Consider the following 15222-nt stretch of genomic DNA (forward strand, 5'->3'; position numbering starts at 1 on the left):
GCAGCTCTGCCGACACTTTGACTTCAGCCCAGTGTTACAAAGTTTGGGCTTCTGGCCTCTAGAACTGAGAGAGAATAAACTTTTGTTTTAAGCCACTAGGTTTGTGGTCACGTGTTACAGCAGCGTCAGGAAATGAACACAGGACTAAAGGAGAACTGGTTATCAGAAGACCCCTTGGCCTGTTCACCACCATATGCCTAGCACATGGCAGAGCCCAATAACTACGTGTGGAATGGGTGAACGGGCAGCAGCCAGGCCCGGGCAGCCACCACCCCACCGCTCCCCACCACAGTCTGCAGTCTGGCCTTCTCTGCCGCCGGCCCAGGGGGTGTGAGAAGCACCCTCTAGCTCCCAGGTTTACATGTTTCAGCTGTTGTCACCCAAAAAGGTACCGAGAGATGTGGCCTCTATTCCCTGGAAAAAGGGACCCCAAAAGGCTCAGCTTGGACAAGTACCCACGGTTCTAGGTTCAATCAACAGAGAAATCAAATCACATTGTACAAGGTCTGTAATCCTGTGGATGGGGGCAGGGAGCAGCTTCTATGTGAAGCAGCATCAAACAATTCGGTAGGTGTCCTTCACAAAGAGCACTGTTTCTGGGCTCCTGACCACGAGCTCCCACACGGAGCTTCAGCCCTTGGTCTGCTTAGGAGGTATACTCTGCTGTCCCATCCACAGGCGGGGCACTGAAGATTAACGCAGGTCACTTGCTCAAAGTCACATACAGGGCGGCGGCAGAGCCTGAATCCAGGGCTGCGGAACACCCAGAGGCTGTGTCTCAACACTGCGCTCACCTACCTTCACCCTCGGCTCCATGCAGGACGGAGACAGCTTTTCCAGCCCCCAGTGGTCTCCTCCTCACTTTAGGTTGCTCCGTAAGAGGGGGTTGTTCTGGGCCAGACACTGACAACTCACAATGTTCTCAGCCAAGCTTTAGGAATATTTGAATAAGAGGAAATAGGACAGACAAGAGCTCCTCTCCTTTTCTTTATTAATGAGTTGAGATACACAAAGACTTAATAAAAAGTTACATAAAAGGCTCAAGCATCATTGAGATCTTCAGGCATCACTCTCGTTTCATGACAATGGCCACCTGTGAATACTGTGTAACAGAAGTGTAACCTGGGCGCTCACAGGTGCTCGGTAATTCAAGTATCTGTCATTCGAAGGAAGCCCGACGTGGGATTTCTAGTCCAATGGATCGCTAACGGAGGGCACGTGTCTGTGGCTCCTGATTCACTGTACCACGTCTGAGGGGCCTTTGGGTTACAGCTGCCATGTGCTAGTGGGTCACGTGTCCCGGCAAAGTGAGACAGGACACACTAGGCTACTAGGCACTCTCCACAGCAAGCGCCACAAGAAGGTAGGGGGCAAAGTCCTAAGAGAAACCATCCAAGCGCCCCCTGTGTGGCAAAGTGCAGGGGAAGTCAGTGGCCATAGCCCCAGACTGTGGGGGTGGGGAGGATGGCTAGGGTTACCTGCTGGGGAGAAAAGGAGCCCTTTATGGGGGGGGGGCCAGTAATCAGAATTTTAGAAGCAAATCTGAGAGCACACAGTGGCAAAGGCATAGGGTGAGGGGATTTCAGGAAGGGTGTGCTCCAGGGGATGTGATGGGAGCACTATTCAGGTGGTCAGAGAAAACACTGGGAACACCAGGACGTCACCAAAGATACAAGTCACATTGGGCTCCTCAGTCATAGAGTAGCATGGCCAACTGGTTTCCCAGACTCACCCCGCCAGGTGACCATGGAAAAGGCATTGTATTGGGGATGCCCCAGGGTATACTCCACTCTGGCCTATCTAGAAGTTGCCACTGCCACAAGGGCCCATGGTTCTCTAAAGCACAAAGAACTGTCTTTTAAAAGTATATTTACCCATCTCACCTCTGGTGAAAATGAGGTCATGGGAGAAGAAGGCTGACAGTTGGCTCAACAGCAGACGCTGCAGGCCACCCGCACCATGGAGTTAAGCTGTGGGCTGAGCGCAGGACAGATGCCCTGGAAGATGGGGCCAGGGGTGGGGCAGATGCACTGCCCCTGCTGGGGGGACCAGAAGCATTGGAACGCCTTTGTCTGGTTATCTTCATGGCTAAGGCCTTCCTTCCAGATAACTGATCTGCTTCCAACAAGACTCCCCACGCAGTGCTCTCAGGGAGCTGCAGGCTCCAGAGTGGGCAGGGGTGTGTGGTGGTGGTCTGTGCGTGGCAGAAGTTCTCTGGCAGTGGACACTGCCTTGTGAGGGGGCTTCTTGTCCCACCCCACCACTCCCTCGACGTGAAGCATCTCCATTCTCACTTCCGCCCGCCTGCCTTGCCTCTTCCTGGGCTCCGGTGTGCGCTGCCATCACACTGCACGCAGAGCTGCTATGGACGTGGCTCAGAGGACCGCAGGGGCTGGAAAGGGCCTTGTCCTCTTAGTGTTTAAAATGCCCCTTAACATGACAGGATCTTGGGAAGCTCTGAAGTGCCTGATCTGGAATGTTCTGTTATTCTTCCCTTTAGGGTCAGAAAAAAAGGGCCATTTAGACAAATAAGTTTGATTTCCAACTAACGGAAGTCCCCACTGTCTCATTCTGCAGCAGACTCACTCTTCAGCTGGGCCCCTCGGTGCTGGCGATCTTGCTGAGTCAGGAACTCAGCACGGGCTCAGGACTGGAGAAGGATCCAGATGTCCCGATGTCCAGATGGGCGCTGCCCCAGGGATTCTTTCTCCAAACAATGGCCAGGCCACCCGCTGAGGGATGTTCTACTTTGCCTAGGGACCTGATTTGTAACAGATGGAAAATAAGGCCACTAGCCACGCCACCTCATCTTTTGACCTTCTCTCAGGGGCGCACTGTTTTTCCTGCTGCCCCTCTACACCAACCCTGGCCAGAAAAATCCAGTCTTGGGCTCACACCAGCAGCACCTGAGAGGGAGGTGGGCATCATGAGGGAGCTGGGCGACTGTCCCCTTGCAAACAGGTATATGGGGGCCATGTCATCACCCCAACCTTCCTTTCTCCTCCAATTATGTATGATGGTTAAGATCCAAGAATTTCGTAAAAGTGTGTGCCAGGAGGGCAACCTATTAGTCAGTTTGCAAATGCTTAAGGGGTTTGCTCATTGACTGGGCCTAAGGAGTGGTAGTCGGTTGACTCCAAGGGAAGATGGCTTCAGGTCTCCGTGCTGTTTTAGTAATAACAGTATTGGATCATTTTTGGTTAACATTCTGCATGAACTAGAGTTTTCTGGATGGCATCCACACTAGCTTACTCTGACGTGGAGACGCATCCACGCCTGTGTTTGTGTGTTTGCGTCAGAGGCACCAGGTAGCTCAGGTGATGTGAGAGCAGGGAGAGACAGGTCTGAGGAAGCCCTCACACAGCTGTGGAGAACAGAGAACCGAACCCACACTTCTGAAAAATGAAAGAACGCTCTGGCAAAGCCAATCAGCCTACTTTCGTTTATACATTTCCAGGATAATGAAACCCTTTTAGAACGGATGTGTTTGTGCCAGCCTCTCCCTTCAGCAAAATAAAATTCTGTTTCCTAATATCTGCATCCTCAACCATAGTAAAACCTTCTGAGTAAACACATCTCTCTTCTCTCCAGTTTACAGGCCAGGAGTAGGTCTGTTTCTCCTGATGCCTCCAGCTACAGCTCCCACTAACTTCTAGTCTCTCAGTCAGCCCACCTCCGTGTTGTGTTGAGTTTTGGCACTGCGAGAGAACTCAGTTACAACAACAACAACAATATTCCAGACATGTGGTCAGAGAGGTCTGCTGAAGACTTGAAACTTCACCAGGCAGAGGGCACAGACCCCTTTAATAAAATAATAATCACTAAAATAATTTAAAAATCTACAAAAGACACCCAAGCTCAGACACTGTGGACGGGGGCAGGGGGGAGCTTGTTCATGGCTTGTTCTGTAGTCTGCACGTGAATGACACTTCCACATCAAACCAACACCATGTAGTTCAAAGAAACAACACAGCCACCAAGAGAGGGAGGAACCGGGTGGAATCAACATGAGGGGCTTGGGTGCTGCTTCTGTGTAGCGTCGCTTCCTTATCCCTTGTGAGATGGGAAGCCTGTGCCCTTTCGGCGAAGCCAGACCCTAGCTCCTCCCTGCCCACCCTCCTTCCTCCCTTCCTCCCTTCCTATGCCAAGTCCTTGGGCCAAGGGTCGTGGTTAGAAATGGTTTTCAGTGCGGTTAGGCAGTGGAGGGGTGTCGAGGGCTGGCCAGTTCACGGTCACTGTGCCAGGGCCTCAGGCCCGTCACAATATCACGCACTGCAGTTTGTGGGTGCCAGTGGCCCGGTCTCCCCGCCATTTGGTTTTCTTCTTCTTCTTCTGGCTTTTTTCCGGAATCTGTTGCCTTTTGAGACAATGAAAGGCAGAAAAATAAAGTCAAAATGGGCTGTGCTTCTCCGTGCCCTTCTCCTCCCCGGCCCCGCCCCTCGGTCTGCCTGTTCTGGCCCTGGGGGTGGGGTGGGTGGGGGAGAGGCTGCCCTCCTTGAGGCTGGAGGAAGGCCTGGACTGGATGGAGGAGGGCCTGGCCTGGACGGCATCTCTGAGGCAAGGAAAGGGGGAGGGACAGAGGGCAGGGCAAAACTCATCATCCTACAGAGAAGTCCTGACACCACGCTGTGGCCACATTTATTTAAATCACAAGCTACGTTACGCGTTACATAGCGTTGGCCTCTATTTCCATGTTTCATATTTTAAATAAAGTGACAGGTCAACTGAGTACAAAAGCTTTTTACATGTTTTCTGTGAATTTTTCCTAGGTGTAAAACCTGCCCTTGGAATTATAGGTCTGTAATCCAGACTTCACCACCTCCTGGTGATAGCATACCCTAGCTGGAGGTGAAGTGCCCACGAGAAAATCACTTTGAGAGTGCATAAGTGCCGGCTGAAGCACAAGTCCCTGCTGGGAACAATGAGACATGGAGCCTGCTGAGCGTGCGTGTGTGTGTGTTCGTGCGTGTGTGTGTACTGGGGGCTGAGATGTGGCAGGTCAGGAAGGACGCTGTCAGAGCCCTGTGTGTGATTTCAGCAGCCTAAGGCAACAGGCTCACTGCAGGGTGTTTGAGAACCACTGGTCAGGCTGCTCTGAATGTTGGAGATTTTGAAATGATGGGCAACAGGGAGACCAGGCAGGAGGCTGTTTCAGTCGTCTGAGCACGAGCTGACTAAGGCTGGGACCCTGACCACACAAAGGAAGGTACTAGGGACTGTGGATTGGGATTTCTGACAATCCCTGGAGACGGACAGTGGTGGGGTCTGGAAAGGAGACACATGTGTGATGTGGGAATCAGAATGCGGTTGTTCAGGTGGAATGCCCAAGGGCGCTCTGACGTCGGGGCAGGGAAGAGGAGACGGACCTTCCACCGTGTTGACAGCCGCGGTGTTGGGAGAACACGGAGGGCAGGATGGGGGGCTGCCCTCAGGGAGCCCGCACTGCAGGACCAGGGGAGGCCGGAGACGAGGCGGAGCTGCCGTGTAGCTGTGTGTGCACTTTACCCACAGGTAGTGGGAGGGCACAGGTCAGTGGGAGGGCGGGGGAAGATATGGACAGGGGTACGAGAAATCCAAAACAGCCCTGTACCACCGGCCTCGGCCTCACACAAAGAGCTGCGCCCCCGCAGCTGCGAGTGCCCGTCTTGCCGCAGAGGCGGTTCTGGGGGGCACGCGGGCTCACCTAATGACTCTGACGAGGTCATGGAAGGCTTTGTCGACGTTGAGAGGCGGGTCCTTGGCACTGGTTTCTATGTACGGAATCTGGAAGGCAAAGCCCCACTGGGTAAAAGCGACACTGAGCTCCACAAAGCCCTGTCCCTAAATGTAATTCCTGGGGGCCCTAAGGGGCCATGTGCTTTAGAGCCCCCCAGAACCCCAGCTCCCACAGCCTCGCCCTTCAGCAGCTTCTCGCTCTCTAAGGTTAGAATGTTTCACTGACAGCTTTTCCAATTCCCTCTTGTTCTCTAGTCATAGAGATATTTAATAGCTCCCTAAAAATAGAACAGAAATGATCTTTTTATACACTTGAAGACTAAAGACTGTTTCATTTATCAAACTAAAATACAATCTGACTCTATTCACTTTTCTTTCCGAGGTCTATTTCTCTACCTTGGGGTGCTTCTGCCCCTCTTCCTGGGCCCTACAGAGGGGACTCTGGGGGAAAGGCTGAGGCAAGGCTGGGCCATGGGCAGGACTCTGCACCCTGGGGACCCTCGGCCGCTCCGTGGCCCCCGACCCCCAAAACAAGCCTGCTGGGCCCAGCTCTTGTTTGGTCTGCGTCTCCGAGCCCGGGATTCCAGCCATGTGTACTGAAGGCTTGTGTCTGCATGTTTAACGCTGCGGAAGCATGGCCCAGCTGAAAGGCAGCTGAACATCAGGAGATGTGGCAGAGGTGACCCTGCAGGACGGGTTGCGAGGGCCCTGTCTACACCAAGCCGCAGGCTGGCACAGGCAGGAGAACTCCATGAGGTCAGGACACAGCCCTGAGCGCTCGTCCTCTCCTATAACAGGGATCCCACAACGGCAGGAAGGGCTCGCCCCACTCTCCCACAAGACACACACAACCGGCATGGGCTTCCCTAGGGGAGGTGGAGGTAAGCCAACTGGGATGAGACTGCAGAACTCTGGTATTTTTCGTAACTTATTCTTGATTACAAAATTAAGGTGTTTTATTATAATACATTTGAAAAAGAAAAGCACAGTGAAGAAAATAAGAATGGTCGACAATTTAAATGCACGGGGAGGTGGGTACCAGAGGAAGTTGTTATTTAGAGGAGTATGTTGTAAACCACTGCCCAGGACACATAATAAAGTCAGCATCTTCCCATCAAGTCTCATCACAGAGATCAGATGTTCCCAGCTGCTGTGGCGTCAAGCAGGGGTTTGCTGCAGCTGACCAGACACACGGGGCAGAGCATGTGGGGCATGCATGGCTCGGACCTCTGAAACAGTCATTCACAGATATCTGAGCCTCTGACAACGCTGAAAGGAAACTGCCCTCCATTGTGGGCTGTCCCATTGGGGGCTGTGCCACTGAGACTGTGGCCTGTTTAACTGAGATGACTGTGAGCTGTTGGCCTCCCAGGTCTCAGTATCCCTGACCTCACTTAATCCTCACGTTAACCCTCAGAGTTAAGCAAGTATCTCTATTATGCAGCTGGGGACACTGAGCTCAGAGTAGTGATGCACTTGCCCAAGGCCCACAGCGGCCAGCAGAGAATCAAGATTTGAACCAGGTTCCACTTCCTGCCTGGCCTCCCACAGAGAGGTGGGGGTCTCAAGGTCAGCTTCGGAGCCTCTTCCAGGTGTGGCAGGTGCCCCTGGTAGTGCCTGGGAGCTGGAGTCCTATAAGACCCTGTAAGGCCGGGACAGCGCTCTTCCCTACATGCACCCAGAAGGTAAGTGAGAAGGCGCCTGCAGCTGGGGCTGGGACCTCCCTGGAGCCTCTGCACATCCCATAATCCTCCAGCTCAATAAGTCCCAGGTTCCAGGGGCCTCGGCCCGCTGCTGCCTGCCATCCCACCGTGTCACTCAGAAGTACACTGTAGTATGCCCCAGGTGCCCAGACAACCTCCACCTTCTTTCTGGGGGTCCTGCCTCTGCCACTGCAGAAACACTGATGTGCATTATCTGGGTCCCTAGAATTCTAGGATTTCAGGAGCAACAAGACTTAAACCAAGGAAACCCTGTAATAAATGGTGGCACCATTTATCTCCACCAAAGAGCTAGGAAATGCCAGCTTCCTGCATCAGGTACGGGCGACCTGCCTTGGTCAGCTAAGAACTTGCCCTATGAGCTCTAAAATTAGGATAGCAGATTGCAGAGTCATTTGGTCAAATGATAAATGAGGCAGCCGCATTGGCTGTAGCAGAAACATGGGCTGAGAGATCGGAGACCTGGGTTCTGGGCGGGGGGGGACACTTCACCAGCTGTGAGGCCCCTGGAATCCACTTCACCTCCTGGGTCTCATTCCCTTCTATCTGCAGAATGGGGCTACTGCCACCCCCTTGCAGCACCCTTCCCCCACCCCACTCACCCACCCAGGGCTGCTGGGGGGACACGAGAAGGCATTTGTGAAAGCCCTGAGCACCCCCTCTCAGGGGTCCTCTCAGAAGCCCCGTGACCCCACCCAGCACCATCCAGAGGGCAAAGGGCCATCACCATGAACTCAAAAACAAAGATTTCTGCTGATATTCACTGAGTGGCTGGGCACTCTCAGGGTCCCGTCCGGGACTCAGGGGGACGCGGGCACTCTCCATGACGCCTGCATCTTATGTCAGACCCAGCAGTCAGTTCCCAGCCCTCATCCAGAGACTTCTGAGCAGCACCTGTCTTGGTTGATCACGCCCTCCTCCTCAAGGCGTCCTCTATAGTTGGCTCCCATGACACCGCACTCTGGTCCTCGTACATTCCTGACCACTGCTGCCCCCTCATCTGCCCACACCCACAGCACTGAAGTGCCCCAGCCTCAACCCCGAACCCCTTCCCTATCTATACCCACTCCCTCGGGCTTCATGGCTTTAAGTTCTGTCTCTATGCCAGCGAATTCCAATATTTCCCACCAGCATGGTACATCTGACTGCTGTCTTGACATCTCCACTTGATTATCCACTTGGCTCCTCCAACTAAAGACATTTGCAGCCGGGCTCCGGGTCTTCCCACACTTACTGCTATGGTCTTCCCCTGCCCACGTACTGCAACTCCAGTCTTCTGAAAATTGCTCATGCGCAAAACCTTGGAGTCATCCTCGATTCCTTTCTCTTTCTCTCACCTCACATCCAATCTGCTGGCTCTCTTAGAAACACACCTAGAATCCAAGCCCTTCGCGCCACGGCCACGAGTGCCAAGCTGGTCTGCGTCAGCCTGCCCCAGGTTACCGCAGCAGCCCCTAACTGTTCTCCTGCTCCACCCTTGCCCTACCGACCATTCTCAGCATGGCCACCAGGGAGAGGCTGCTCAGCCCTCAGTCAGACCAGGTCACTGCTCACTGGAAACCCTCCAGTGGTTTCCCCTCTTACTCGGAGTAAAACCCCGTAAGGCGTCAAATCACACACCTCCTGCTCCTTCTGCTCCGGCCATACTGGCTTCCTTGCTGTTCTTCAAACTCCCGCCTCAGGGCCTTTGCACTGATTATGCCCTCTGCTGGCACATTCTTCCCCAGATATCCACATGGCTTATTCTCTCACCTCCCCTGGGCCCCTGCTGACATGACCCTTCCCAGCAGACCTTCCCTGACCACCCTATTTGGAAAAGCAGCCCCCTCCCTTTCACATTCTCTACCCCCTTCCCTGATTTACTTTTTCTCCAGTACATGTGACCTTCTGACACACTCTAAATTGCTTTGTTTATCATCTGTCTCCTGTCACTAGAAGTTAGCACCATGAGGCAGGGAGTGTTGTCTCCCAGGGCCGAGGACTGTTCACTGAGTATGTGAAGGAATCCAGAAGGCAGAGACAAGCAGAACTGACATGCGGTGGGGCCCCCTCCCTCTACTCACAGAGCGGGCCCACCAGACAGAGGGAAGGGGCAACTGTGCAGCCCTCCCAGCGGGCAGGGGGGACTTCCACATAACTGACCAGTGAGGCCAGGGGCACGGGCCGGGCCAATGCAGGGAGGGGCGGGAAGAAGCCCCGTGACCCCACCCAGCACCATCCAAAGGGCAAAGGGGCATCACCATGAACTCAAAAACAACAAAAACAAAGATTTCTGCTGATATTCACTGGGTGGCTGGGCAAACCTCAGTTTGACCCCTTGTAAGATGGGGATAATTATATGACTTACCTAAGCATGTGGCTGTGAGGAGTAAACGCTCCCCCTGCACAATGCCTGGCACAGAGCAGGCTCAGTGAATGGCCGCTGATCCCCACGATGCTGAGCATAATCAGGAGGCTGGCTCAGAGAAGGGGACAGAAGCCAACGTCTGCACAGCCCACGATGAATCTGCCATGTCAGGGGCCAGGAGGTGGCTTGCCGGCCACTGTGAAGGTGCCTGGTCCTGACATCAGAGCCTCTACTGACTGACAAGAGGGTGCTTTCTCTCTGGTCTGTTGTCTTGTTTCACACAATATCCCACATTGCACATGCCCCGCTAGGCCCCTCTGTGGAATCTAGCAGGCTCCCTAGCAGGCCCGAGCTCTATTCTGCAGACAGGACTCCAGGGGTTACAGGGTATTGACTTTCACATCCCCTGACCCCCAACACACACACACACACACACACACACACACACAACCTACATTGTGTTTGGTCGCCATTTCTTTTCCTTGCTCCCTGGTGATTTTCCTCAAGTGCATCAAGTCGACCTTGTTGGCCACGAGGATCATGGGGAACGACTCCCTGAGGAATAAAGGAACAGCAGCTCGTGAGGTGTCGCTGCCCCCACAGCTGGTGAAGGCCATGCAGCCACAATGCAGGCACAATACAGCCCACAGCACCCACCTGGTCGGCCTGGAGCTGACTTAGTCCCTTCCCTCCACAGCTCCAGGAAGGGGAGAGGGCCTGCAGCTGCTGGCTGTCTTGGTTTGAAGCCTTAGGCTTGCCGCAGGAGACCAAGGGGCACCCCTGCAGCCCCCTTGCTCGGCACTGTCAGTGAAGGCAGCCAGGCACTGCTGGGCCAGGACTGGGTCCCCAGACCTGCTCCCTCCCATCTGGTCACCCTGATGCCCCAACCATGCAGGGCTGTCGTGGCCATCAGCAATGGCTCTCAAAGAGCACCAGGACCAGGGTCTGGCCTGCAGCTGGCACTTGGTAAATGGCAGCTGCAAAATGGGGCCGGCTCCCAGGGGAGGACGGGCAGGATCAAGAGGCATGTCTGCCTTCAAGATTCCCGGTGACCTATGGGACTGAACTGCTGTCCAAAGGTGAATGAAATGACAGTCTCACAGCATCTTTGGCATCATTGGGTATTTTCATCAAAAAAATTATAATTTGACAGCTGAAAAACGGTCCTTTATTATTTTTCCTTGCACTTCTTTGATTAGCAAGAAGGCCGAATATTTTCCCACATCTGAGTCATTTGTTTTCTCTTTTGAGATTCCTATAGTCACGGGCTTGACCCACATTTATCTCTTGAGCTTTATGTGTGTGTGTGTGTATGTGTGTGTGTGTGAGTGTGCATGTTGTATGTGAGTGTGAGTGCATGTGTGTGAGAGCGTGTATCTCTTTACCTGGTAAAGTTATTAACCCTTTGCCTTTGGAATAGGTGTTAACTGGATTTTTCTGTCTTTCCTGAGATTTGTTCAAAGTTAGCTGTTTTTCTATTAGTTTATCTTTCTACGTCCTTTACATTGCCTCTTTAAGATCCAAATAACTGAAAAAATTGGTTAGGCTTAAAATAGACTCCAAATTATTTAACTACTCCATATACAGCAGTCCCCCCTTATCTATGGTTTCACTTTCCACAGTTTCAGTTACTGGTGGTCAACTGCGGTCCAAAAATATTAAACGGAAAATTCCGGAAATAAACAATTCATAAGTTTTAAATTGCGTGCCATTCTGAGTAGCCTGATGAAATCTTGTGCGGTCCTGCTTCATCCCACCCGGCACGTGACTCATCCTTCTGTCCAGCATATCTATGCTGTACTGTATAGGAAAAACGGTATATTTAGGGTTCTGTACTATTCACGGTTTCAGGCGTCCACTGGGGGTCTTGGAATGAATCCCCAGGGATAAGGGAGACTACTATAATGCTAATGAAAAAACGAGCCTTTAACTAGGGGCTTGTAAATCTCACAGTCAAATGTGATTTAACCAGTTACAATTTATACTGGAGAGAAAATTCACTTTTCCTTTGAATGTAATAAAATTTGCTTAAATTGGAGCCGAAAAACAGAGATGTTTCTTACGATTCCTTGATTCATCAGTGGGGACAGTTGAGGAGAGATGGGAGGGAGCTAGCTGACCCCTCGAGGCCTTGGAAGCAGTCTGGCCTCGGAGAAAGAACTAAGGTAGGAGTTGGAGGGACCCAGGTCTGAATGCAGCAATGCCCTCTGTGCCTCAGCTTTCACCTACAAATCTCAGAGCGGGAGAGACAGACAGACAGACAGAGCCTGCTCTGAGCCAGGAGCCGGGCAGGTCCCGGGCCGCCGCCCTCACCTGTCCTTCACGCGCAGGATGAGCTGGTGGAAGCGGTCCACGTGCTCGAAGCTGGCCTTGTCGGTGACTGAGTAGACGATGAGGAAGCCGTCCCCTGTGCGCATGTACTGCTCCCGCATGGCGCTGAACTCCTCCTGCCCCGCTGTGTCCAGAACTGCGGGGGATGAGGCTACTCAGGGGCTGTCACCCCCACCCTGCAGCCCCCGCAGCCTGCAGACCCACACGCTGCTGTCACCGTCCCCACTGCGGCTAGATCTGAGCCGTCTCCACGAGAGCCCACTCGAGCTCCCTGGGCTGTGCTGTAAGAGACCGGCGGGGCCTCAGACTCAGTGTGAGGCTCTGCCTGACTCCTTTGTGGACAGAGCGGTTCCAGCCCCCGGTGCTCCCTGGGCCTTCACTCTCCGTCTACAGAAAAGCCTCATCAAGTCGGCGATCAACTCTGCTACAAAATCCTCTGGAATCCCCGGATCTGGGCTTGGGTCCCTCATGCAGCCCTTACAGAGGGAAGCCGGGGGAAGTTACCTGACTCAGCCCCATTTCCTCCTTTGTAAAATGGAAATCAAGCCCCCACCTTGTAGCCCCTAGGGAGGAGGGGGGAGAGCCCCAGGGGGCGGCCCCGAAGAGGCCATCCTGGTCAGGCATGGTCCTCAGTCCCTGTGCCGACAGACACCAGGCAGGTCATGGGGAAGAAGTGGCCCCTGGAGAGCCAGGGTCACTCTCCTAGGATGGGGCTGTTACAGGGGTGGCTGTAGGGGGTGCTGGAGGGGAAGCAAGGGCGCTGGGGAGAACCACCTCAGCAAAGGCTCCTCCCCCATCCCATCCACCCCGCTCACCACCCCCACTCTGTGGATTCCTGAAGCCCACTCTCCTTCAGCTTCCTTCCTGCTGAGATAAAATGCTCACCTCTTGCCTGTTTCAGAGGTTACAGCCACGGCCTGGGGGGGGGGGGTGTCCCTTTAGATGGGCAAGCCTGACCTCCTCGCATCCTGCCGAAGCCCTACGGGGGGCATGAAGTCTGAACCTCTCAGCATCTGCAAGCCCCTGCTCACCGTCTAACCTCCCCATTCTCCGAGCTCGCTCTACTCTCACCAGACCCAAATTCCCCTCTTCCTGGAGGCAGTGGAGCGGCTGGTTACAGATTTTGGAGCCATACCCCTGGGCTGAGTCCGGCTCCTCCTTCCCAGACTGTGACCCCGGGCAAGCTCACTTCTCTGTGCCTCCATGTCCTACAATGGGATCATCAGGGTTGTTTCAACTTAATTTTCTGCATGAAAATATGGGGATGCAGGGGACAAGAGAGAACGGCATCAAGGATAGTGGCTGTTTTGAGCCTGAGCCAAAAGAATGGTGGCACACATACTGATGGGGGGAAGACCGGGTGACAAGCAGGGTTTGGGGGCTCGGTTTCTGAGAACCTCTCAGACACCTATGTGGGACTTCAAATAGGCATGTGGAGACTTACGTCAGGAACTGAGAAGAGAAGAGGGGCAGGAGATACAGACGTGGGAGTTGCCAGTGTGGATGGCAAGGAAAGCTATCCAGTACACCCAGGAATGCACCTTTCCTCAGCAGGCACCTTGAGATAGTGCCCGAGAACGTGACCTTGTCCCCACAGCCTGTCATCCCTGCATATCCTCCCGAGTCACTCAGCACATCAGAGGGGCAAGGCTTGGTGGACACCAGGACCGGAGATGTGCCCCAGACACAGGAGCAGCTCATGGCTATTCTTGCTCACTCCTGTGGCCTCGGTCTCCTCACGGATGAAATGAGGGGCAGGGCTCCCAGACCTTCAGGTCCCTTGAGCTCTGACATTAGAATTCGACCTGGATGTAAAAGGGAGGTGCTAACAAAACTAATCTAAGCTGAGGACCAGTGGGGAGACTGAAGCAGTGTCCCCAGTATTTCCCAGAGAGGGGGCAGGAAGACTGCATCTTCACCTGGAGGGAGTGGAGCCTTTTCTCCTAAACAAATCCCACTCAGAACTGCAACAGTCAAACAGACGGAAATGGCGTGGATTTGGCTGAAGTGGGGATGTGAAGGCCTGAACTGAACAGCAGAAGACATTCCGGTAACGTCGTAATTAATATATTCACAGATTTTGAGGGTGTGTATTATCCAAAGCAAAAATTAGAGATCTAAGGTATTTAAAAATATGATCATTCAGAATTAAAAAGAAAAACACTCAATAGGGAGCTGAAAATCAAAATGGACCCTCTGTAAAAGAAAAATAGTATTTCAGACATTGAAGGTCTTAGAAATTAGATTACTCATGTTTTCTAAAAGGATTCTTGGAGGATATATTCCAGCAAAGTGAAAAATGGACCCATAAAAGAGAAAGATGAACGGTATGATAAACAATGGTAAGCAAACAACAAAACATAAGAGTAAAGTTTAAATAAATATTGTTACACAATTTAAAGAGGATGAATGACGATTTAGAACTGAAATCTATGATAATTCACACATAAGGATGGGGGTGGGGAAAAAGTAAGTTACTAGTACAGTTCTTGCCTCATTTGGGAAGAGGCTAAAGATAGTGATTATATCCTGATGCTGACAGAAAAATATAAGTATACACACATGTACATATACAGAATAACCACTAGAATAGAAATAAAACTCAAAACTACCTAATCATTAGAGGAAAGAAAACAGAACAAATGGGACCAATCCAATGAAAGGCAAAAATAAATGAAAAAAAAATAAGAAAGTTAAAAAAGTAGACAGGAAATAAGATGGCAGAAATAAACCTAACTATGACCGCTGACAGTAAATGCAAACGGGTTAAATTCACCTATTAAAAGTAGATACTTAATACAAAATCCATTTGTCTGCTACTAAAGACACATATAACACAAAATGACACAAAAAGGATGAAAACTAAAAGGATAAAAAAGAATATGCCAGCCACATGCATCCACAAAACAGAATTCAAGGCCAACGCATTAAACAGGACAAATCTGGGTATTCACATGGGAAAATGTACAAGCATCGAGAAGTGCCCAAGTCACAAATCATAAGCATCTAAAAATGTTGCCTAAAAATATATACATAGGGGACGGCCCAGTGGCACAGTGGTTAAGTTCACATGCTCTGCTTTGGTGGCCTGGGGTTCACAGGTTCGAA

At 52.2% G+C, this 15222-nt stretch overlaps 1 protein-coding gene across 4 annotated transcripts in view; it reads right to left on the reverse strand.

Annotated features, from left to right (window-relative positions):
- Positions 1 to 974: 974 nt before the first annotated feature.
- The window catches only part of MRAS (muscle RAS oncogene homolog), a 56817-nt gene continuing 42569 nt past the window's right edge, over positions 975 to 15222 (reverse strand). The window contains exons 3-8 of one of the 4 annotated variants that reach the window (XM_087430504.1): positions 12097 to 12250; positions 10239 to 10338; positions 5684 to 5763; positions 4274 to 4357; positions 2587 to 2761; positions 975 to 2494 (exon numbers count right to left, since the gene is read on the reverse strand). In XM_087430504.1, the coding sequence (XP_087286630.1) occupies positions 2626 to 2761; positions 4274 to 4357; positions 5684 to 5763; positions 10239 to 10338; positions 12097 to 12250 (554 nt within the window). In that variant the 3' untranslated portion in view covers positions 975 to 2494; positions 2587 to 2625. Of the gene's footprint in view, positions 4358 to 5683; positions 5764 to 10238; positions 10339 to 12096; positions 12251 to 12999; positions 13108 to 15222 lie in introns of those variants that run through there. The other 3 variants (XM_087430506.1, XM_087430503.1, XM_087430505.1) reach the window with 3 other exon arrangements.

The sequence above is a fragment of the Ceratotherium simum genome, chromosome 5 (genome assembly GCF_057802395.1).
Source record: "Ceratotherium simum simum isolate JZ-2026a chromosome 5, ASM5780239v1, whole genome shotgun sequence".
NCBI classification, from domain to species: domain Eukaryota; kingdom Metazoa; phylum Chordata; class Mammalia; order Perissodactyla; family Rhinocerotidae; genus Ceratotherium; species Ceratotherium simum.